Consider the following 25,433-nt stretch of genomic DNA (forward strand, 5'->3'; position numbering starts at 1 on the left):
CTAATGTTAATATAGATGGTCATAGTTTTCACTAAGCTCTCATTCAAGCTGAGCAACTGGACCAGCTTACATCATAGGGACATATCCTCTGCATGCTTCACATCCTTTTGTCTAGTTAGGGAGATGGTTCAAATGTATGTTAATAGAATCTCCTCCTTCTGCATGGCTGCTCTCTAAGTGGAGCTGCCCCTAACAGTATATTGCAGGGGAAAATTCCTAATTGTTCCCTTCAACCTGGGTGCTAGGAGGAGGAGGAGGAGGAGGAGGAGGAGAGTTCTGAAAGAGGGCAGGAGTGATTTAGCTATCCTTCAATCTTAGTGAACTTGGAATAACCAGCCTATCCATCCACTGCAAAAACCAATGGCACAACAGGCAGATCCCTTCATGCAGTGCTGTGTCTACAGAGGTCCAGCTCTACTATTTTTTCTGACTCTAAAAGAAAGACTACTGAGCAGAAACCTAGTCACAAGGAATGCCTCACAGGGTGACCTGCCTATTGGGCCTTTATCCTCCTACCCAGGGTTGACAGAAAGGTCATTTTAGAAAGGGATTGACCTGTCACTAGCACAGCCTCAAGAGTGATAGAGAAAGCAGTAAAGAATTCCCTTCCTAGAGCAACCTGCCTGTCAGTCAGACAGAAACGGAGCCAACCAGCAGAGCAACAGGCCTGCCGGGAAACTAAAACTGTGCTGACAGGGAGGGGGCTCCCCAGCAGTTCTGGGTTATGCTGTTCTACAGTCTTGGTGGGGCTGCTCTTCTTCTGGGATCATATCTGTCCAGCATCGAAACCCCAGATGCCCCTGGAGGGAAGTCAGCAGCCATGCTATCAGTGAAGCAATGCAAATTGTGCATATAGCAAGGGTTGTGATAAGGGAAAATGGAAAACATTATTTCCACATTGAATCCGAGAAAGCCCCCAACTATGGACAGGAAATGAGACCGAGGCTGTATCACATGGATGAGTCCTTAAAGAATGGTTTCAAGATGTCTTTGAGGCAAAGTCATGAGCCTGTGTGGATGGGCTCATTCTCTCCTTAAGCAATCTCATTGTGCTTAGGGTAAGGTAGAGTGTCTTCCAGCACTAATGCCACAGGCAGTCCTCATTGAACAGAATTTTTGCTGTTTTTGTGGCTGCAATCAACTGCAGAAGCAGCCAAGCTTGCTGGAGGTGGCAGCTGCAGAGGTCACCATGAGGCAGCTGTATGCATCAGTGGGATGGCTTGCTGCAACGTTCTAGTAACCTGGTTCAGGGTTGGGGCAGATCACTCTTGCCTCATATCAGTACATGGGGAAATTAAGACATCCCTTGAAAATAAGGCCTAGCGCTTATTTTTGAGGTCAAAAGAAAATAAGATTGGATCTTACTTTCAGGGAAACATGGTATAATGTCTAGTATTGTAAGAGGTGGTAGATCGAAGGACTTCTCCTAAAATCTACTATGATTTCTACAATTTTGAGTGTATTTTTTTCAAGATTGTTCCGGCTGCACCACAAGGCTAGTTGTTCAACTTTCTATCTGTATGCAGGTTCATCAAAGTATGGAAGTAAGAGTGATATCAGTTCAACTGAGCTAGATTATATTCAGGATACTGCCTATCAACTTAAAACTCAAAAACTGGGCAAATTTACGATTAGTACACCTGTAAAATCATTGCAGGAGTCAAACTTTTTCCCATGTAATTATGGACAAGGAAGCAACGAATCTTCTCTACACTCCAATTGAGTCTCTTGAGGCATATACAGTACCAGGGATGGGCAACTCTGGCACTTTTAGGAATTGTAGACTTCAACTCCAAAAATATCTGAATCAGCCATGCAGGCTCAGGAATTGGAAGTCCAGAAGTTGCAAAGGGATCATAGTTACCCACACCTTAAATATACCCTCCCTAAAAGTAAGAATGGCTTTGATTTTGAAATTGTATGTTTACACAACTGTAAACTCTTCAAGGATACAGCTAATGAATGTGTTTACAGCTTCCTTTGTTGAAGATGATAGTAAAAACAAAAACAAAAAATAGCAATTTTGATGGAATCTGTCTTTTTAATCAGCTTAAATGCCCTAACAATATGGAAGACTCTAGTTATATGCAGACTTCTTCTGTTTTGGGATCACAGTGATTATGCAAACACTATTGCAGGTAGCTACAGTTTAGTGACAAAATTACAAAAAAGGTGACACATGACCAGTCTTCACAGGTAGCAGCCTCCTCATGGTCATGGGATTGCTTCTCCTGAAACCTCTGTTGCCAACAATTCTCATGTTTCCTTCTTGTTTTACTGAGATTTGGTAACCACGTTATCGTAAGTCGGTGGAGGAGGATTTGGTTCAGCTGCAACTTCTTCACCTCCGATGACTTGGTAAGGCACAAAAAGCATGGTTGGCTGTAACAGAAAAGAATAGTCAAGACAAAAAATACTCAGGGACGCCTCTGTTACTCTAGGTAGGAGGAATAGATTGTCCACTTGTGTGTTTGTAATTGCGATGCTAGCAGTCTCACCAAAGGGTGAAATCTTTGATAGCTCCAAGTTCTGATAGAGAATTCTTTAAAACTATAAATTAATAGGCAAATGATGAGCATTTAAGTAACTTCCTATCAAATCTGCCAGCTTTATCCACACATTCAGAGAATATTTGCTCAGGATCTCCCAACTTCCTACCGAGAAGTGTGACAGTGTGTCCCTCATCACACAGTGAGTGTTCTCTGTATGGAACAGATGACCTTCTGAAATAAAGATGGTACCAACTGGGATGGTCCTCTGGCAAGTGATAAGAGAATTGAACTGGCTTCTCCTGAGGACTTTTGGAGACTCATTATATTTTTTGCTTTACTTTTTTATTGGAGTTTTATATTGCTTATATTTTATGTTACTGTATTCGTATTGTTGTAAACCTTCTAGGGTCCAGTTTAATTGAGGACCATATAAACAAACAAACAAACAAATAATATTCTCATGATTTATTCACAAAAGCCATCAGATTAAGAACTAATTCTAACAATTTAAAGGCCCAAAGAAGGTGCATTTCACAGTTTTAGGTGCTGATAAAGGAGAATATATGTAGCTGTGGGTTGAAATAAGGGGACCTTCGTTCTCTCTGAGCTTGGTTGTGCAGATGTTCTATTACCCAGATAATAAACCTGCACTGAGGATGTTACCTAGTTTGAGTAGTGAAACCTCTGCAAGAAAACACCCAAGCTAGAGAGCACCAAGGCTCCAAGACAGGTATCTCTGAATGCTGATTTAGTTGTTTATAATAGAGTTCTTCTGTTTTGTCAGGTCCAATCATATTTACCCCTTCAGTCATTGTTCTGTCCTGTTTTCTGCCTCTCAAATTAATCTAAAGCATTTCTGAAAGGTTGAGAGCATGTTTGTTATTGGTACAAAAAGAAGCCAATTGTCGCTTCTGCAGAACAAGAGACAGACATGTCTTTCTTTCCCAACACAAAACTTGCCAAGGTAGGTATGTTTAGTTTAGTTTACTTTATTGTCATTGCACCTCGTACAATGAAATCAAACACCATCTTCAGTGCATATCATGACCATGAAAATAAACACAAACACACATCCTTCATACTCCATACATTGAATTGAAAACCCCAACACCACACCAACATTGCACTATACAGCAGAATTCAAAAGAGCTACTGCCCTCGGATAGAAGCTGTTTTTCAGCCTATTTGTCCTTGTTTTTATTATTCTGTACCATCTGCCAGATGGTAGTTTTAAAAAAGGGTGCCCAGGATAAGAGGGATCTTTAAGAATGTTTTGAACTTTCTTAAGGCAGTGGGAGCTATAAAGCTCTTCCAAAGGGGAGAGGACAGCCCATGATCCTCTGGGCAATGACGTTCACCCTCTGGAGCACTGTCCTATCTGCCACTGTGCAATTGGCAAACCATACAGAGGTGCAGTAAGTTAAGATACTCTCTATGGTGCAACAGTAGAAGGTCACCAGGAATTTTTCATTCAGTTGTTGTTTCTGAGAAGTCTCAGGTAGTATAATCTCTGCTGGGCCCTTTTGATTAGTACTGCAATGTGAGCACCCCAGGTCAGGTCCTCTTTTATGGTAATACCCAGAAACTTAAAACTGGCCATTTCTCCACTTGGTCCATTGATAAGCAAGGGCTGGATATCTGATCTGTTCCTTCTATAGTCCACTATAAGCTCCTTGGTCTTATTGGTGTTGAGGACACCAATTGTCTCCACACCACAAAAGCAATTGGTCCACCTCATCTCGGTAGGCAGACTCATCCCCCCCAGAGATGAGTCCCACCACTGTTGTATCATTTGCAAATTTAGCAATAGTATTACTAGCATGAATGGGAATGCAGTCATGAACATAAAGAGTATAGAGTAAGGGATTCAACACGCAACCCTGTGGTGTACCAGTGTTAAGAATAAGGGCTGAAGAGGTATGATTACCTAATCTGGCCGTCTATGAGTGGCCAGATAGGAAATCCATGTGGTTGGTAATTCAATTGTTTCCAACAGATTTTTTTTCAAAGATCTTTGTAGTGCTGACAGAATCCCTTTATTACTACATCTATATTTGGAGATCTTAGGTAGCATATGATAGTCATGTATTCAGCTGTTTGTCTGAGAATTAAAACTAATGTTATTTTTTTTTAATGAAAAATACCTTTTTTTTAAAAAAAAGGTGACATTGAGAGAAAATGTGATTAAGTGACAGATACTTTAAATTACTGTAGTCACACTACTAAAGTAACTATATTTAGAACTAAGGCCTCTAAAATGGAGACATCAACTTCTGTATCACTGAATTATAGAGACCACACAAACTGTATTGTATTCATGACACTCACTCTCTTAGCAAAACAGAAGCTGGGAAAAATTCACGTCATCTAATTATTCACATGCAGAAGCAAATAAATCACAGGGTGTTAGCTCACAATTCAAGTCTCTCTTAGTTATAAAGGTTACTGGGTAAACTGTGTAGCCAATCTCACCTACTTTTCAGGGTAATATCAAAGAAACAAGCAAAAGGTCAGGTTAGATGGAGTAAAGAATAAAGAAGAAAAATTGACTATGTTCTTTACATTCTTTAACAATGAGAACTGCTAAAGCTATTATTAAAATATTAAATAGTTACCTGGGCATCACTACAGCAAGCTGTCTGGCACCCAAAGTGAGCCAGTGAAACAGCGATGCAAAATTCCAACAAGCTGAACAGGAGCAGCACACTGGATAGGCCATAACCGACACTCCGTAGCCTCTCTGCAGCATCCTGTAGACATGTGGAAAGATAGTTGTAATTTTCTGAGAAGTTAATGTAGCAGTATGTATTTTATTTTACTTTATGTCCTTCACCATGAAAAGGGATTCCCATCTGCTCTCTTGGGAAACAGAGACACTGTACAGGTAACCCTTGACTTACAACCACAATTGGGACCAGAATTTCCATTGCAGTTGTTAAGTGAGTCATGCGTAATTTTACCTTTTCTGCCAGTGTTGCTAAGCAAATTGCTGCAATTAAGAGAAACATATGGTTGTTAAGTGAATCCAGTTTCCCCACCCCTGCTGGCTTTGCTGATCAGAGGTTGGCTGGGAAAGTTGCAAAGGAGATGCTGCAACTGTCCTAAATAAATTGCTAGTAGCCAAGTCCCCAAATTTTGATCATGTAACTGTGGGGACCCTGCAACGGTCGTAAATGCAAGGAGAGGTCATAGTTTTTTGGAGTGCCATTGATACTAAATGGACAATTGTAAATTGAATAATTGTAAATTAATTGTAAATTAAAGACTACGTGTACAACCTGTGTGATATGAGAAAACTGCATCAGGAAACATTAATAGCACTTTCTTGTTTTCCTGTGGAGACATTTTGCTTCTCTTCCAAGAAGCTTCTTCAGCTCTAACTGGATGGTGGGGAAGGGAAGGATTTATACTCTTTGCAGACAGTTGGTCGTTTGCATCCTTTTAGAAGTTGTTGAGGCCACCATTTAGTCAGAGCTGAAGCAGCTTCTTGGATGAGAAGTGAAATGTCTTCATAGGAAAACAAAGTCCAGTTGCCTCTTGAAAAAGCACCTTTGGGATGAAAGAGGAGATGGGATGGATAGGGAACCTCAAGAAACAAAGTGCTGAAGGGAGAAGGAGAAATGGTTAAGACAGAGGCTGGCTAGTCCAAAGGGGAAAAACTGACAGGCCTCCCCACTGTCCTAACATATCCACTCTTGGTCACCTGCCTTTTTCTCCAAGATAACAGGGGAAGGGAAATAGATTTTATACGCCTTGAGGCTGTGGTAATATATCCATCATATTCTGCAAGTTCTTGTACAGCTTTGTAAGATCTGGGGGTATCACAAACGCTCCTCATGAGGGCAGTAGTGTCTTTATGATGAGAGTTTGATCCTGTTATGGTCTGCTAAGCTCAGAGACCAGGAATCTGTGTGGGAGTTCACAGTACCTAGCCGAGCCATTCCCATGAGACCTTTGGTGCCCTGCTTTCTCATGGGAACTTTATCACCTTCGCTGAGGCCTAGCTAGATAATGTTGCTGAGCTAATGTTGAAGTCATTGTTTTGATTTTGTATTTGCATTTTCTTAATAAATACTGCTACCCGAGGGCTCTCGGGGCTGGCAGTGCTCAGACGTCTTCCCTGCGTCTCCCATCATTTTTCAATTGCCAGTCCACCACAAGTGGTGACCCCGACGTGATAGTTTGGAAGGCTATACGTTTTGGCGTGATAGCTTGAAAGCTATCGTTTCCCGCATCCTATACTCATCGTCGCGGACGCGACTGGGCCCTCATCTTCTTCGCTGGACGGAGACAGATTCTTTTCGTGAGTATGGGGAAGGTCTCTCAAAGCTCAGACAAAGCACCTTAGGAAATGAGAGAGATCGCTGGGAATAGTTTTAAGTTTGGAGTTCATAGTAGAGGACATGAAGTAGGAAAGAAAGAAATAGAGGACTTATTACAGTATGTTTGGAAACATATTCCGTGTTATCCAGAGGAGGTAGTATTAAAGTAGAGCGCTGGAGAAAGATAGGGAAATTTTTGCACGAGGAGCCTCGTGCCCCTTCTTCAATTTTGTTAACCTGGAGGGTGGTTATGGATGCATTAGCTACGCATGAACAACCGCTCCTAGCACCCCCGAAGAAGGTTTGCCGCCTTACCATGTGGTACGTTGCCACCGACAGCACCTCCAGATAAATCCAGAGGGCTGTCAAGCACTGAAAATACTTTGTCAGAAGAGAAGAGTTTGCCTTTAAGAGTTCAAGTAGATGCAGTTACTGCAGCTATTCAAGAAGCAACAAATAGAGGGGAATTATCAGGAGATGATTTGGTAGATTTTGGAGTGGAGATTCAACTTAATCCAGTAGAAATTGGTGTGGACGTTGCTTTAAATCAACAGAGAGATAGAATGCCTGAGGAGGGTTCGTTCTTCTCCCACAGTTAATTTTACAAGCCGTAGGGACTCTCCCTGACGGCGAAGGTGGTGAGAAGACCTTTACTAACATCAAACAAGGAAACAATGAACCCTATGAAAATTTCATTAGCAGATTGAAAGTGGCTATTGAAAGGCAAATTGACAATCAATTTGCCCGGAATGAATTGCTTTTGAAGTTAGCAGTAGAGCAGGCAAATGCAGATTGTAAAAAATTCTAAATCCGCTATTGCGGCGGAGAGAGAGATAGCGGATTTGATAAACGCATGTAGAAAGGTGGGAGTCAGACTTTTAACATGGAGACTTTAGCTCTGGCTCTCCAGGCAGGAAATAATAAAGGCACTTGTTTCAATTGCGGGAAGCCTGGACATTTTAAAGCGCAATGTCGGGCTCCTGGGGGGGGTCAAAGTCAGCAAAATGAGAGATCAATGGGACAGGGTGTGACCTAAATCAGTAATCAGTATATCAGATGCTCCTACAGTCTTTACTGATGGAGGGAAAGTTTTTGGTGCTTGTGTTTGGAAAGATAAATTTGGAATTTGGCATACAAAAGTGACATCAGAGCAGAAGTCTGCCCAGCAGGCAGAACTTGCTGCTGTAGTTTTGGCTTTTCAAAATTTTCAAAATCAGGATTTTAATCTAATAGTGGATTCCTTGTATGTATATAATTTGTTACCCTTTGTAGCAGGTTCTTATTTGTCTCCTGGAATATCACCTAATATTCTACGTTTGCTTTTGTTGTTGCAAGAATGTTTGGAGCAGCGTATGAATGTGTGTTTTATTGCCCATATCCGTAGTCATAGTAATTTACCTGGAATTTTATCACAAGGCAATGCCAAAGCTGACAGTGCTGTAACTTCAGTTCTCACTGTTCAGCCATGGGACAGCCATAGTTATTTTCATCAAAATGCTAAAGCGTTGGCACATCAATTCAAGCTTACTGCTGCAGAAGCTGCTGCCATAATTCAACAATGTCCAACTTGTTCAAAGCAAGGCACAGCTATTCCTATGGGAGTCAACCCCAGGGGGTTGAAACCCTCAATGATTTGGCAAATGGATGTTACTCAGTATCCATCATTTGCACCTTGGAAGTATATACATGTGACTGTGGATACTTATTCAGGATTTCTAATGGCTACTCCTCAAAGAGGTGAAGCGGTTAAACATGTCATCAATCATTGCATTAAGACATTTTCAGTTGCTGGTACGCCTCAAACTTTAAAAACAGACAATGGTGCGGCTTATCGGAGCACAGTCTTTGATCAGTTTTGCAAACAGTGGTCCGTGGAACATAAATTTGGAATTCCATACAATTCCACAGGACAAGCTATTGTGGAGCGTTATAATGGCACGCTCAAGAACATGTTAGCTAAAATAAATAAAAAAGGAGGAAGCTCCTGGGGCTTCCGGCAATTCAAGATCATTTAAATCTTGCTTTGTATACTTTAAATTTTTAAATTTGTCTGGTAACCCCCTGCAGCGCGCCAGCAGGCATTTTTCTTCCCCTTCTACAGATGCAGTGAGGCCTCGAGTGTTGGTGCGATTCCTTCCGGATCCGGCATGGGTTCCCGCTGAGCTGATTACGTGGGGACGTGGTTATGCAGCAGTAGAACATCTTGGTCAAATTCGTTGGGTTCCTGGTCGATGTATTCGGCCTGATCATTCACAAGCGCCTTCACAGGTGCCAGTGAGGGAGGTTCCTGATTCTCAGGATGGCGTTCCTGTGGTTCCTGATTCCGTTCCTGAGGTTCCTGATTCTCAGGATGGCATTTCCGTGGTTCCTGATTCTCTTGATGCCGGCAGTCCAGGCGTGGCGCTGTGAAAGCTGGGAAAAGATGACTGCTTATCCGAGGTTATCAACTTGTATGCAGCAGGTTCCTTTGGGGAATCGGACTAAATTAATCTGCAAACAGCGGCATCTTTTGATTTTTCCAGCATATTGGTCCTGGCATAAGGGTCAAGACATTCTTTACTCGGGACCTGATAAGGATATTATATCTTCAGCCTGTGCTACAACTCTGATTCTGTTTAATGTTTCTGTTTCAGACTATGGACAATATTGATGTCAATTGGAGTTGCCTAAGTTACTTTACACAACTTCTTTTTCCATTCGTCTTATGCCTCCACGGACTCTAATACGGAGGCGGAGAGCTGCTATTATCTCAGAAACTAGAGACCTTGGTGATAATTTATGGAAGGAAAATTCCTACATCAAGGACGTTCGGATTGCAGCAAAGAGTTTAAATGTAACTAATTGTTAGCTTTGTATGCATGTACCCACCTTTTGGAATAGCTATGAACTATAGAGATATTCATATTTTAAATAATTTTACTGTTGCTATGTTTTATGATACTGTTGAGAATATTAAGATGTTAAATGAAGAAGTGTCTGAAATTCGCCAAGTTACTTTATGCTTTAGATATAATGTTAGGAGTTTGTGCTTTAATTCATTTACATTGTTGTGTTTTTATACATAATTATGAGCCTAACACTACAAGAACTGTTCATGATATGGAAGACCGCATAGCTGAACACGAAGCAGGAAAAGATGGCTTCAATAAGTCACTTTGGGCTTTGCTATGGGATTGGCTTCCTGACAGCTCATGGTTACGTTTATTGTTTCAATTAGTTGTAATAATTGTTATTACACTTATTATGTTATGTTGCTGTATTCAATGTATTCCTAATCTATTTCAAATGTGTGCCTCAGCCTTAAGTGTACGAAACCAAGTTTGCGAGGGAACTGTGTATTTTGCCACTGAAACACCCCCTATCTTTGAATAAATAAAAAGGAGGGAATGTGGTAATATATCCATCATATTCTGCAAGTTCTTGTACAGCTTTGTAAGATCTGGGGGTATCACAAACGCTCCTCATGAGGGCAGTAGTGTCTTTATGATGAGAGTTTGATCCTGTTATGGTCTGCTAAGCTCAGAGACCAGGAATCTGTGTGGGGTTCACAGTACCTAGCAGAGCCATTCCCATGAGACCTTTGGTGCCCTGCTTTCTCACGGGAACTTTATCACCTTCGCTGAGGCCTAGCTAGATAATGTTGCTGAGCTAATGTTGAAGTCATTGTTTTGATTTTGTATTTGCATTTTCTTAATAAATACTGCTACCCGAGGGCTCTCGGGGCTGGCAGTTGCTCAGACGTCTTCCCTGCGTCTCCCATCATTTTTCAATTGCCAGTCCACCACAGAGGCTGTTGTTGGATGGGCTCAAAAGAAGAGGAGAGGAAAAGATTAGTTTTACACAAGTACAGCTAATGATGATTTACTCACATCAAGTGTAAAACTTACTGATGGGCTGAGGATAAAGTAAAGGAAATCTTATGGGAAAATTGGCATCAGCCGAGTATGGTTAAGGGCAGCAACATGATTTAGATTCAGCCAGTCTAAGATATATTGTTTCTCCTCCTCAATAAGGATGCAGCTAGATCTATTTTCTTTACCCAACTTCTTTCCAATCATCTGTCAGGCTGGAAAGGAGAAAAGCCCTGGATGTGATACTACTAAGATTTAACACTCATAAGAAAGCAAAGGGCAGCACCGTACAAAATACTAAAATCCCAGTTATTGGTATGGTTCCAAACTGTCCAGACTTCAGAACTTACCTAAATTTCAGTTTTATAAAACTGGGTGGCAAATGCAAAGAAGGGATGAGGATGTGGAGATGGCAGGAAAACCTGGTATAGATTTCAACATGTACATTCTATATAAAATTCTCAAGCACCCCTTTGTTTTTCACTACCTAAACCTTCCCGCAAAACAACCAATTTTTACACTGTTCAGAGACATAATCAAACTATACATTTAAAACACATTTAGACTTTTTAAAAATAACCCTCCCCACCAAATAAACAAACTGAAGAAGAAGAAATCTACAAAGTCCTACTCACTTTGCACCTCAGTGACCAGAATATTGATTCCCTTTTTTTAAACAAATACTGTATATAAAGCATTCAAATGAAATAGCACTCATATTTTTGTGACTTAGACCTATTGAAGAAAATATTTTCAAATAAAACTCAAAGGATTTGGGATATCTTTCCTGTATATATAATCTCCTTCAGAATTCTGCACATGAAGCCAAAATTTAAGACCAGATTGTTTTACTTACAATTAAATTGTCAGTGTAATATTGTTGATCATATCTCCAAAAATTATTGCTGAAGATCAGTTCGCATAGGTACAGGATGATACCAGTTAATGCCATGATAGCACTTGTGATGTTCAATCCTACGCTAGATTTCACCTGAAACAATACACCAGAAAGAAAGAAAATACAGTTAGTGTCATTATGTTACAGAATAGGTTTATGCAAAGATAAAAATAATTAGCCCCAACTATGGTAAAAGCAGTGACAGAATTCAATATATGTGTGTGTTTAATGACACATGACCAATCAGTGGTGAAACCAGACAACATCCACTAAGATCACCAGAATCAAACAGCAGCAATAACAAGGTTTTCCACATTGGAAAAGCAAGTGCCACAGTTCATTTGAAGGCTTTTCTAACACTATCAAATCCCTTCTTTCTGTTTCTAGATGTCAGCCTCCAATCGAAGGCCAGGTGATTAACAGTGACAGGAAAACTGGTAAGGATTATTTATCCCTTAACATTTTAGTTAAAGAAATCCCACACTGTTTATCCTAAGCCATGACAAACTCTAAGCATTAAATGTTAACTTATACAGCATTACAGAGAGGCAACAAGAGAGATGGGAATAGAGAAACCCTTGGAGCCAGTAATGAGAGTATTAAAAATTTAAAAATTCCTCTGTTTTCAGTTCATTCCTTTCAGGAATGTAGTGTTTTTTCCATTAAGATGGATGTTTTTCTTCTCTTGAATTCACACAGTATTCCTTTACATTTCTATGTTGCTATGAATACAGTTTAAACCAAAGAGAGACAGAGGAAAAGAATGAAATGTAGGAAGGCTACCAACAACTCTCTTTGATTCCCAGAAGATTCCCACCTGTGTTTTATAATTTTACTCCTAATATACTGGGCTTCCTCATAATGTTGCTTTCAAGTAGGAAGACTTCTGAAACAGGAACCTCTGTCAAGCATTCGAAGAGGGCAGCATATAACTAGCAAGGGGAGGCTCCCGGTCCGATGGTCATTTGATCGTGAGTGGGGTCCCTACCATTTCCCTTCCTGATTAAAATAAGTAGTTGATTGTGGGAAGATTTGCTGTTCATCCCCGATCAAAAGAGACTCTGTTAGATCACCAGCTGCATCAGTTATCGGCAAAAATCACCTGATCCTGTGATTGAGGACCTGTTTCGGGAGTGCTTGCCATCCTTGTGGCCACCCTGAAGGACTGCTTGTGCCAGGGATCCCAGAGCACCAGAGCTACTGTTTCCTTCAAAACGCTGTAGCCCAGAGCCCGTTGGAGCATTTCCTACCTATAAAAACCTATAAAAGCATTGCCTGCACTGGAGATCCTGAGGAGCCTAAGCTGCTAATTCCTAAGGGAGCGCTGTAGCCCCGAACCCGTTGGAGCCTCAATCAATGGCAAAGCTCCAACCGCCGAACTTCCAACGGCTCAGGGCCTGATCCTGGAGTGCTGACCTTCCAGTAAAGCTGCTGTCCAAACTGCCGCCTTCATCATCGATCATCTGCGATCGTCAAATCCCACATTGGAGGTCCTGATCTCAGAGCGCAGCCCTGCTAATTCACGCAGTAGCCTAATTCCTAAGGTCGCTGACCAAAGACAAGGGTGTCCGTGAGAAGACAGACCTAATCCCTAAGATCGCTAGCTGATGATCTGAAGTAACGTATGAAGATTAACATTCTGCCAAAAGACTTTCAGTTACCTTCAGCCTAATATATGCCCGAAGACAAGAAGATCCGTGTGAAGACAGATCTGGTTCCTCAAAAATCACTAACTGAAGATCTGAAGAAACGAGTAAAGAGTAACCTTCTGCCAAAAGACTTTCATCTATACTTCCAACCTAATATATGCCCTCTTCATATACCCTCCAAGACCATCACCAAACCAAATCTTTTCTTCTTCCTCCCTTTATTCTCTTCCTGCCCTAATTTTTCCCAATATAACTCTGTTTAATTGATTAACTGACCTTACTAAATGATTAATTAATTTTTACAATTATTTATCATTTGTGAGGAATATATTATAGATTATCATAGACTAGTGGTTATTGATTAGTTTGGTTAACTATTTTGAATATTAGTATGATTAGTATGTTTAGTATAAATTAATGATTAGGGCAATCAATTGACTAGTGTGTTTATTGATTAGTGTAATTAATTGTTAGGGTGATTATTGATTAGTTAAATTAATTGACTAGTGTGATTAGTATAATAGACTGTTTGGTACAATATTACTTTATTGATTACCACAATACCTTATTTGATTGAACAACCTAATCAACAAGCCATCTCAACAAACCCACCATGCCAGGAAAACAATGCAATGTTAAACCTCAACCTAAAAAGAAAGAAACCACTACTAAAGAACCACAAGACTCTTGCTCTTGCCTTATTTGCAAGGAATCTTTAAAGGAGAATGAAGATTATATCAAATGTTCTCTTTGTAACAATTACGCTCACCATAATTGCTTAGGATTACCCAAGCAAATGGCTCTATTCCTAAAAACATCCGCCAATGCTTTTCCATATTTCTGTCCACCATGCAGACCCAAACTAGAAAAATATGTTACCCTGTTTGAAAAAGTCGATACCATTGAAACACATATAACATCCCTTGACACCATTGTAGCATCCCTGGACACTATACAAACTAGATTGGCAAACCTTGAAAAAAAAAAGAGACAGCACTAAAAAACGAACATCAAACATCTACAAACCATATCTCTACTCAACAACTGCAACCAAAACCCAATCCACAAAAAACAACAAATCCTACAAATAATGATATCCCCATCCTCATCAAAGAAGCTGTTGAGCATGAACTGAAGCAACCAAATGCCATCTTATTTGGTCTAGAGGTCAGTGACAATGATGACATCTCTAATGTTCGAAACATCATCAGAGAAAATCAAGCATCAACCATCTTCCCTGAAGAAATACTTGATATTTCCCGTGTCAGTCCTGAGCTTAAAAACAAAGACGGCTTGATGATCTCATGCCTCTGCAGGGTTGTTTGCAAAAATGAAAAAGCAAACGCAAATTCATTTTCTCAATAAATTCACTCGCAAAGAGCAACAAGAACCATAAGAACCTTTGTTCTCACCCCGATCTAACCTAACAGCAACGTGACGGTCCCGGGAGCTATGTTCTGAGCTCAAAAGATTACATGAATTAGGTAATACAAATCTATACATTACCATGCTGACTGTATCAAAAGCAAGAGCCTCAATCTACATCACAATATCCATCACCCAAACATCCAACGTTAGGGATGCACGCCCCTTACTTGCTCTAGACCCACTACTTTATATCTTAAATGCAAACTACTTTATGCAAGAAGCCTCACAAATAAAATGCATGAATTCCTCATCCTTCTAAGCTCAGCCACATTTGACATTATATTTGTCTGTGAGACGTGGTTAAATGCATCTTTCCCAGACTCCATTACCACTACAAGAGAATATCAAGTTTTTTGGTCAGATCGTGAAATCCATAGAAGTGGTGGAGTTGCTATATTCTATAAAAAGTCTCTAAATCTAAAAAAGATCAAAATTATACAAGAGCTTGCTCTTCCCAATACCATCACCTGTGAACTGTCCTTAAACACCTCAATCCGCTTCTTACTTTGCTACGGTGCCCCTGACTATGATATAATTCATGCAAACAAGCTAACTTCACTACTGACATGGGCTGCCTCCTGCCCACATCTTCTCATTTTTCTTGGTGACCTCAACTTACCCCTTATAAATTGGACACTAAATGAATGTACATCTGAACCCAGTCATACAACCCTGTACAATGTTGTTACCACACTAGGACTGGAACAACTAGTAACCAACAATACTAGATTTAACAACTGCCTCGAAATTAATGAACGCTTTTCCAACAGTGACCACAGCATGATTGACTTTTGTCTCAACAAATGTCCTCACAAAAATCACCATAACGACAGGATCCCCAATTATAACTTCAAAAAAGGCAAATATGATCTTACAGACAACGATCTCTCATCTCTTGATTGGCAAATTCTATTCACTGGATGCAATACTGTTGAAGACCATTACAACATATTTTTACTTGAAGTCAAAAGAGTCATCAAACTATATGTACCAATAACAACTCCCCAAACCAGAAAAAACAAATTACCCATAACAATAAGGAAGCTCCAATCCAAAAAGAAATCTCTTTGGTGGAAAAATAAATCTGGTCACGTTGCCAACTTTAAAAGCCGATACAAAAATTTATGCCACCAGATAAAGACTGAATGTACCAATTATCACACTAAACAAGCGGAAAACCTATGCACCAATTCCACCCATGCTTTCTACAATTTTGTAAACAACAGACTAAAGGACTCAAGGTCCATCCCACCCCTAAAAGAAACTAATGGTAAAGACTGCTATGATGACACCATTAAAGGCAACCTCTTTAACACATTCTTTGGCTCAGTATTTGTAAACAACAATGGATCATGCCCAATATTTCCTAGTCAAACCACAGACAACTACAATGATCTAATACATATCGATTTTACAGAAGACAATGTTGAAAAAGCACTACGCAATCTAAATCCATCTTTATCTATTGGACTGGATGGAGTTTGTGCCTACTTCTTTAAACAGCTATCCACTGTCATAAGTGAACCTCTAAGCATAATCTTTGAAAAATCTTTCAGGACCAGCTCCTTGCCAAATCTATGGTCACTAGCCACAGACATTCCCATCTTCAAAAAGGGAGACCCCAGCCTACTTGAAAATTACAGACCAATCTCTTTATGCTGTGTCACCTGTAAAGTCATGGAATCAATTATTAACCAATCCATTATCCTCCACTTAGAGACAAACAACCTACTCTCTAACAAACAGTTTGGTTTCAGAAGGAAACTGTCATGTAATCTGCAACTCTTGCACTGTAAAAACATATGGACTACACAACTTGATCAGGGCAAAACAATTGACGCAATTTCATAGACTTCTGTAAAGCTTTTGATTCAGTGGTACATGACAAACTACTCCTAAAACTAAGGTCTTATGGTATCTCTGCATAACTGGATAGAAGATTCCTCTCAAACAGGCAACAAATGGTCAAAATTGGGAGCATCCTATCAAATCCTGTACCTGTCAACAGTGGTGTCCCCCAAGGCAGTGTTCTAGGACCAACTCTCTTCATACTCTATATTAATGACCTCTGTGATTATATTCAGAGCAACTGTGTTCTTTTCGCTGATGATGTAAAGCTATTCAACACCACTGACAATGCTGTTACCCTTCAAAAAGACCTTGACTATGTGTCAGAATGGTCAAACAAATGGCAACTTCAAATCTCAACAAATAAATGCTCTATCTTACATATTGGCAAAAAAAATCAAAAAATAAACTACAAGCTGAATAGTCGAGACCTTGTTGATGACACAAACTTTTGTCAAGGACCTTGGAGTACTCATCTCAAATGATCTAAGTGCTAGATCCCACTGCAACTACATAGCCAAAAAGGCATTAAGAATTGTTAACCTAATCCTACATAGCTTTTTCTCTGGTAATATCACACTACTAACGAGAGCATACAAAACATTTGCTAGACCAATACTTGAATACAGCTCATCAGTCTGGAACCCGCATTACATATCTGATATTAATACAATTGAGAAAGCCCAGAAATATTTTACAAGAAAAGTCCACTCCTCTACTCGTAGCAGAATACCTTATGCCAGCAGACTTGAAATTTTAGACCTAGACAACCTAGAACTATGCCACCTTTGGTCTGATCTAAGTATAATATATAAAATTATACATTGCAATGTCCTACCTGTCAACGAATACTTAGTTTCAACCATAACAATACAAGAGCACACAATAGATACAAACGCAAGGTAAACTGCACCAAACTTGATTGCAGGAAGTACGACTTCAGCAACAGAGTGGTCAATGTCTGGAATACTCTACCTGACTCTGTGGTTTCTTCCCCAAACCCCAAAATCTTCAACATTAAACTGTCTACGATTGACCTCACCCCTTTCCTAAGAGGTATGTAGGGGTGTGCATAAGCACACCAAAACATGCCTACCGTCCCTGTCCTATTGTTTCTTTTTTTCTTATTCATATCCATTTCATGTATTTATAACCATGTTTATACTTATACCTGTTATCTAATAATTGTTTGACAAAATAAATAAATAAAAAAAAAATAAAATCAAGATGGAGGAGGCAGCATGTTGGAGGTCTGGTTCAAGTCTAGAGAACTCAAGAAGACACCTCTTTGTTCAGGGCTAGCAGCATTACTAGTAGCAACTAAGGAAGCTCTGGTAGAACAAACACCCACATGATGGTCATTGACTCTCTCAGGCTTCTCTCCTTTTTAATATAGAGTGCTGAGTGATTATGAAGAAACAGCATGAAAGAAATTCAAAAGCCATACAGCTTTCTCACCAAAGCACGATTTGGACGGTTCGCAGCTGCTATACATACTGACCCAGAAGAAATGAACTATGGAAAAAGAAACAAAAATAGTTTAGTCCACTGGAAATATTAATGGAAAAAAGCATCAGAAAAATCTGGCACACATGAGAAGTCAGGAAGACTCCCAAGCAAACAGGACTTCTATATGTATGCCTTAACCATTAATACCATGGTGCATGACTGAAGAGGAATTTGCATATACTTACAAATATCCCTCCCCAAAAGGGGTAACCTCCAATTCCAGACAAGGTAAGATAGTAAAAAGGAAAGAGACAAAGCGAGACAGCCCCAAAGCCAATGTGGATCAGCCCAATCATGATCTGGATGGCCTAAGGAAGGAAAACATACAAAATAAGTCAAATTGGTTATCTTAATCTGAGAAAGAGAAACATTCTGAAATTTGTTACCACCCCAGGAAAGGCATCATTTCTATCCTTCTTTGAAAGGTCCTTCAAAGGAGTTGGGGTTTCTAACTTTCCAGTGCAGGTGTTGACCCAAGGCCTGTTTTCCTATGGTGAAAAATCCAAATGAGGAGAAGGGAGTTTGAGATGCCGTTGTCACTATGTACCAGACATTTACTGCAGACTATGATCTAGTTTTACCCTCAGTGGGACAGCTTTTGTCAGGAAGAAGGTATATAAGAATATCAAGATAGGCCTTTAAGAGAAAAATGACACTTCTCACTGCAGACTCCTCTGAAGGAGGAAGTTGATCATGGTTAGCACAAAGTGACTTTGACTTCTGGCTGCGCTTCCTGTGGCACTGGAGGTGAGGACTATGAGCTCTGTGACCCTGCTTCAAGCTCTTCCCATCAGAGAACTCCAAAAGAAGCCATAGCCACTCTGTAGGGGTGGTGAAGCAAAGGGGGGCACCTTGCAGGTTGAGGAGAGCTGTATCTTTCCTCCCTGGCTTGAAAAATCCCCCTTATCCAAAAATGAGGAGCAGCAGTGGTCAACATGGCTGCCATGGATCTGGGGAGCAGCTGAAGCACCTAAGAAAGTACAGGAGCGAAGAGAATGAACAATGGTTGTTTCTGGGTGAGATGATTCTTCTGTTTAAAAAGTAACCCCAAGGAAAATAAAATATCCATAATAAGAGTCTAAAAAGATAATTGTTTAAGTTGCAAAAGTAAGCACTTCTGAAATTTATGTTGAAAAGTAAGTTGAGAATGCCATCTACTGATGAAAGGAAAAGTGACTCCTAAACTCCTGGAAGTTTAGACTAGGAAAGGAATATCTCTTTAACCAGTGGAAGGCTATGACTTTTAACTATTTATTGTCTTACACTTACCAGAGGTGAAAATAAGAAAGACATTTTATAAAAGAAACTCTGGGAAACCAGAATAAAAGACCAAAATTACAGAGCAGATTCAAAGAACTTGGAAAATTAGAATATGGACTATTAGAATATGGAATAAATGTTGGAACTGGCCCATCTAAATAAATGACTTTGCTTTGAAATAAATGGCTTTTGATTGAAATTAATATCTGCTGGAAAAAAAGGCAGCATGGAAATCTGAGAGGAAAGTGCCATCTACTAATGATTGGAAACCTATAATTTTGGACTCTTTAATGAGATCACTTTGTTGTTCCAAAGTATTAAAATATCAATGGATGGAAAATGCAAAACTTCTGCAAAAAACAATGAATAAAGACCAAACTGCCCATGAACTGGTGAAAACAACAAAGATTAGATGAAATGGACTACTTAAGCCAGCAAACTGACTATGAACAAGAAAAAAATATGGATCAGAAAAATCAGCAAATGAAGCAGAAGCTCGACAAAGAGAAAGAACAGACAAATAGCAAGCAAAAGGAGCAGAAAGAACAGATAAAGTGGCGACATCAAAAAAGAAACCAAGGACTGGAACAAAAAATAGGACTGACAAACCAGCCGATAAAAGAAGAAAGATTGAAGAAAATAAAACAGATAAACCAACAATTGGATAGACAGGAAGATATCTCTGATAAGGAGATTGAGATGTGGACAGACATTTGGGAGAATAGCCAGCATCAGATTGTACTGGGAGAAATGCTTAGACTGAGGCGAGTAAAAAAATGGAAAAAAAATGAAGCACTAAGGAGGACAAGAGATGATGGATATAAAGAATTGCCTTTTAAACATTAAGGTAGTTTGATGTATGCTGATAGAGGCAGAAATAAAATTAGATAGGGGAAATATTAGATCATACATTTTCATAGAATAAATAAAAATAATAGATAGAAAGATTAGAGTTTTACAGATGCTAGACATTTTTGTTGTTGTTTGAATATTATGAGGATTACCTAAATTTGATAAGTGTGATAAAGTTTACCAATAGTTATTGTAATTTGGATTAATATGTGAATGATACCCAGAATCAACAGTGTCCACACACAAAATGGATGTATATTTGAAAAATAAAAATAAATAATGATAATAATGATAATGATAATAATGATGATGATAATAATGATGATGATGATGATGATGATGATGATGATGATGATGATTATTATTATTATAAATATGTGATCAACTGATTATTATTATTGATCACATACTGAGCTGTTGCAAGACAATAGCTCAGACTGACTACAAACAACATCACAACAGATGGTCCACTGGAACTTGTGTCACAACTACCATCTGCCTGTAGCAAAGAGCTGGTGGGATCATAAGCCTGAAAAAGTGTTAGAAAATGAGCATGCAAAACTACTGTGGGACTTCTGAATATAGACTGACAAAGTTTTGGAACACAATACCTCAGATATCACGATTGTGGAGAAGAAAAAAGTGTGGATCGTCGACATTGCCATACCTGGTGACAGCAGAATCGGCGAGAAATAACTTGAAAAAATCACCAGATATCAGGACTTGAAAATCAAACTGCAGAGACTCTGGCATAAACCAGCGCAGGTGGTTCCAGTGGTACTCGGCACACTGGGTGCTGTGTCTAAAGACCTAGGCAAGCACTTAAAAACAATTGGCACTGACAAAACCACCATCGTTCAGCTGCAGAAGGCCACCTTACTAGAATCTGCTCACATAATCCGCTGATACATCATGCAGTCCTAAACGCTTGGGAAGTGTTCGACTAGTGATTTGTGATACGAAACCCAGCATAGTTATCTCGTCTGCTGTGTATACTGTCATTTTTTGTGAATAATAATAATAATAATAATAATAATAATAATAATAATAATAATAATAATAATAGCAAGCAAGGGTAGTACCAATAGTAATAGGAACCTTGGGTGCAGTCTCAAAACAACTGCAGCACCACTTGAACACCATAGGCATTGACAAATTTGCCATCTGTCAATTGCAGAAGGCAGCTTTACTTGGAACAGCTTTCATCCTGCAGCATCTGTAATACCATCAAACATCCAGATTTGCCTATCCTGGGTCCTTGGTAAGGACTCGATAGGTAGACAAAAATGCCAAACCCAGTCTGAACATCTGGCTGACTGTGCGATGAATAATAATAAATAATAAATAATGAGGAGGAGGAGAAAAGAATTCAAGCAGCTTGGGCTTCAGTCAATACATGACCAGGTTCTTCTGGAGAAATGCTCTTCTCAGAGGGAAGGGAGAAAAAGACACCTGGCTGGAACCATGGCTGAGCTCCACTTTCTCATTTAAGGAGCAAAGCAAAAAAAATGCATATCAGAGTCAGAATGTTTTGCATAATCACAAATGAAACTACCAGGAAGAACAGAGGTTTTTGGAGTAGATTCCAGGACCAGATAACAGCCAAGCTAACTTCCAGAACTTCAACATGGGGCTCTCAGGTCTCTACATAGCTCTAAAACCTTAATGGACTTCAAACAGGAACATAACAAAGCATGCATACCCCAAGCACTTTGGGCTCAGCCTTCAGGAATCTCTCCAAAGGACCCTTTTGTGGGACTTGTTGAGGAGCACTGGTGGAAATCCCAAGTTGCTGAGCTCCATACTGAGGATATGGAGTTGTTCCAGATGCCTGAAGAGCAACACTGGGCAATCCAGGAGCCATTTGGATTATGTTTGCTCCATTAGAGGGGATGACAAATACAGTTCCACTGGCCATGCTTGCTGGAAGTGTTGCCACAATTAAATTACCTGCAAACAAACAAGTGAGGAAAAGTTAAGGTCTTAACATCAATGAGGCAAATTCTGGTCCTTCTCCATAATGTCACTTGATGAGATAACATTTGCCTTCAGTAAAACTGAAGAAGATTGTCAGAAAGGTTCAGGGAACAGGTAATAAAAACATACAACTTTCTCAGGGATAGAAATCCTCCTTTTGCCCACCATTTAGCCAGAACAAAGAAGCTCCTTTGTTGAGAAGTGAAATGTTTTCAAGTAAAAAAAACCCCAAAAGCTCCAGTTGCCTTTGGAAAAGCACTTTTGGGACAACTATGACCTCTGAAGGATTGAGAATCTCCATAGATACCAGGGAGAAAAGGTTAATCAGAACAGAGAGAACTTTTTCAATGCAAAAGGTCTCTTTCTAATCTTAGCACAATCTCAGATCCACCCAGCTAAATGTTATTTCCCATTTGGGAAAGGTTTTTTGTACTTGCCCTCCTGTCCTATTATTGGGCAGATGGATCTAAAGGCATCAGGCATGGGTGATCATGTCAATTGCCACCTTCCAGCAAGTTCATTCTGATTTGGACATAGATTACTGGGAAGGACACAAGAGCAGGATCTGTATCCCACCTTTGCCTCACAGAAGTGGTGAGGTTTCTTATCAGAACACAATTGGGCCACCAGACTGAGTTTTCTAACAAAACTCGGACCACCCCAGAAAGCAGTAAAGCAATACAGTAAAATCCCAACTGCCAATGACATCTAATAGCCCTCCGGATGACCGTAGCCCGAATTAATCCCACCAGTTAGGATTTGTACAGCCCTTAAGAGGAAGCTACTTCCCTTTTGAGCTGTATTAATTGGAAGTCAAAGTTAAGCGAGAATCGACCCATCTACATTATTTTGAATGGTGGACTTCAATATTGAATCTTAGTAAGTTTACATGGCGCCTTTGCGCGCGTTGGGCACATCCATCACAAGATTGACTGCAAACTCTTTCCTGTCCGCTAATTCTCCCCTGAAATCCTCCCATCTAGAAGACCTGCGGTGGCTGAGAGGACCGCGGGTGCATGGCTGCGGGGGAGAACCGGCAGGCACGGGATGGTCCACATTATTATTTTTTAAATTAACCAGAAACTACTCACAACAAGCGCTCAAGGCGAAGTACACGGAAGCCTCAGGAAAACTGAAAGTAACATAACAGGAACAAGTGGAGGGCGGGGTTCCGCTGACTACTAAAAGGAGGGATTTACTCAAGAGTTCAATAAAAAAAACTTGCTTGACCCTTCAACTGTAGCAACGAAAAGCAGTTTGGGGGCCGGAACCTTCTGCTTGTTCAGAGATGAGAGGAAAACTGTCCCAATTTTATAAAGTCCTGTGATTCCCAGGCTAAAACGAATCACTGAAATCAAACGCATCCCTCGACGTCTCCTTCGTTTCTCTCTCGCTTTTCAATCCCTCGGAGACTTCCACAACCTTTGCAGGAATCGGCAGAAAGAAAAAGAAGGGGATCAGATTATGATCACTGCGATCAGAGTCTCCCCATCCCACCTGAGCTCTTTAAGTAGCCCTGGTCCAGCGGAGGATCCCCCCCCCCTCTTCTTTCCCTCACTGGCGCTCTCTGTAGCTTTCGGGTTGCTCTTTTTAGCGGTTGAATAGGCAAAGCCGCAGCGGCGTGAAAAGGAGGGTGGAGGGACTAAAATCCCAGCCTCCGGGTCCGCTCCTGGCAAAGCTCTCCCAGGAAACTTCAGGGGCCGCTGAAACCTCTGGACCGTTTCGCTTAGCCAATAAGCAGACGCCAAAGGCAAATCCTCCTCGTGTATTGGCAAAGTTAGGATGGGTAAATTTATTATGTTTTCTTTTGCACTTATTTAAACTGAACACTTGCTTTTTGGTTGACATTTATATACATTTCTGGAGAGAAACTCTCCCCCCCCCCCTCCACCTCCCCGCTTCTTTCACTCTGTATGTTACACGGGAGCGCCCTCTGGCGTCCTGATCCTCCTATTGCTGTGTGGAGAGCAGGTCGCTTCAATGCTATAATTGAGTTTTGGAAGGGGAGGCAGCTTCTAATTTCCTTTCCCCTCCATGAGCTTCGCTATTCCCAGATTTCGTCTTCTTAAAAAGCAGCTTGCCCTTTTCTCTTCTAGGTCTCTTTTAGATGCCAAGATAATTTCCCTATATTATGATATCGGCTTTTCAGTCTTTAATTCAGCTCCTGACAGTTCATTTCAAGGCGAAATTAGACAGGTGTTTCAATCACTGGGATGATAACCAGCTGTAAGCGTGGCCGGTCCAGTTAGCTGACCACTATAATTCTGAATTTAAAAGGCAAGAGGAAACCCAAAATATTTTGGATGAAATAAAAATATGAGTTAAATGATTTACTAGGGTTCATAAATCTGTCAAGAAATTAAGATTTTATAGTAACAGTTATCCATGTTAACCATAAGAGAACTGGAAAGGCAAAACACAGACATTTTTAGTTTGTGAATAAACTAAGGAAATGGTTATCTAACAAGCTGCAAAGAGAAAGAATTTTTTTTCTTCTAATTTTCAAAAAGTCTAGTCACGAGTTCATTTTATGAGCCCTGATGGCACAGTGGTTAAAGTTCAGTATCCCAGGCAAACTCTGCCCACAGTCTGGAGTTTGATCTTGGTGGGGCTCAAGTTTGATTCAGCTTTCCATCCTTCCAGGGGTCAGTAGAATGAGGGCCCAGATTTTGGGGGGCAATATGCAAATAGTGCTTCAAAGTTGTAAACCACCCAAATAATACTGTAAAGCCTTCTCCTTCTGGGATCATGTCTGTCCACCATCACAACCCCAGATGCCCCTGGAGGGAAGTCTGCAGTGAAGCCATGCAAATTGTGCATATAACAAGGGCTGTGATAAAGGAAGATGGAAAACATGATTTCCACATTGAATCAGAGAAAGGAAATGGTAGCTGCTCTCAACTATGGACTGGAAATGAGAGGGAGGCTGTATCACACAGATAAGTCCTTAAAGAATGGTTTCAAGATGGCTTTGAAGCAAAGTCAGGAGGCTGTGTGGATGGGTCATTCTCTCCTTAAGCAATCTCATTGTGCTCAGGGTGAGATAGTGTGTTTTCCAGCACTCAAGCTACATGCAGTCCTCATTTAACCAGGGTTCCCAGTTACACCAGTGATGGAAAAGCAACCAAGTCTCACATTTATGGCTTTTAAGGATTGGTAAAGCAAAGGAAAGCTGAAGAACTATAGTCTATGGAATCTATATAGGTAAATTCATCAAGCAAAATATTGTACAATTTACAGCCCAATTTTGGAAAAGCCTGATGACCACGTTACAGGTACAGGTGTGCTTGTTGTCCAGAAACTGATGGTGGGATGGAGAAGGTCATTGGCATTCTTGAGCAATATTT

The 25,433-nt window shown here is 40.2% G+C and overlaps 1 protein-coding gene across 1 annotated transcript; it reads right to left on the reverse strand.

Moving 5' to 3' along the window:
• Window positions 1-2,021: 2,021 nt before the first annotated feature.
• LOC113450190 (membrane-spanning 4-domains subfamily A member 8) lies at window positions 2,022-23,967 on the reverse strand. The gene is made up of 7 exons (XM_026721349.2): window positions 23,178-23,967; window positions 21,812-22,059; window positions 18,183-18,305; window positions 17,947-18,003; window positions 11,522-11,656; window positions 5,108-5,242; window positions 2,022-2,382 (listed from the first exon to the last, which is right to left on the reverse strand). Exons 2-7 carry the CDS (start codon window positions 22,025-22,027, stop codon window positions 2,275-2,277), a joined length of 774 nt encoding a protein of 257 aa, XP_026577134.1. The 5' UTR covers window positions 22,028-22,059; window positions 23,178-23,967; the 3' UTR covers window positions 2,022-2,274.
• Window positions 23,968-25,433: the final 1,466 nt, after the last annotated feature.

Source organism: Pseudonaja textilis, chromosome 1, assembly GCF_049901715.1.
Source record: "Pseudonaja textilis isolate UNSWEBS1 chromosome 1, rPseTex1.2, whole genome shotgun sequence".
Taxonomy (NCBI): Eukaryota; Metazoa; Chordata; class Lepidosauria; order Squamata; family Elapidae; genus Pseudonaja; species Pseudonaja textilis.

Coding starts and splice junctions, on each gene's coding strand:
- LOC113450190 (XM_026721349.2), bottom strand. CDS start 22,027: ATGGCCAGTGGAACTGTATTTGTCATCCCCTCTAATGGAGCAAACATA. Junction 18,004..18,182: donor CCTTTTGGGGAGGGATATTT/GTAAGTATATGC, acceptor CTTTTTCCATAG/TTCATTTCTTCTGGGTCAGT. Junction 11,657..17,946: donor ACCGTCCAAATCGTGCTTTG/GTGAGAAAGCTG, acceptor GTATTGTTTCAG/GTGAAATCTAGCGTAGGATT.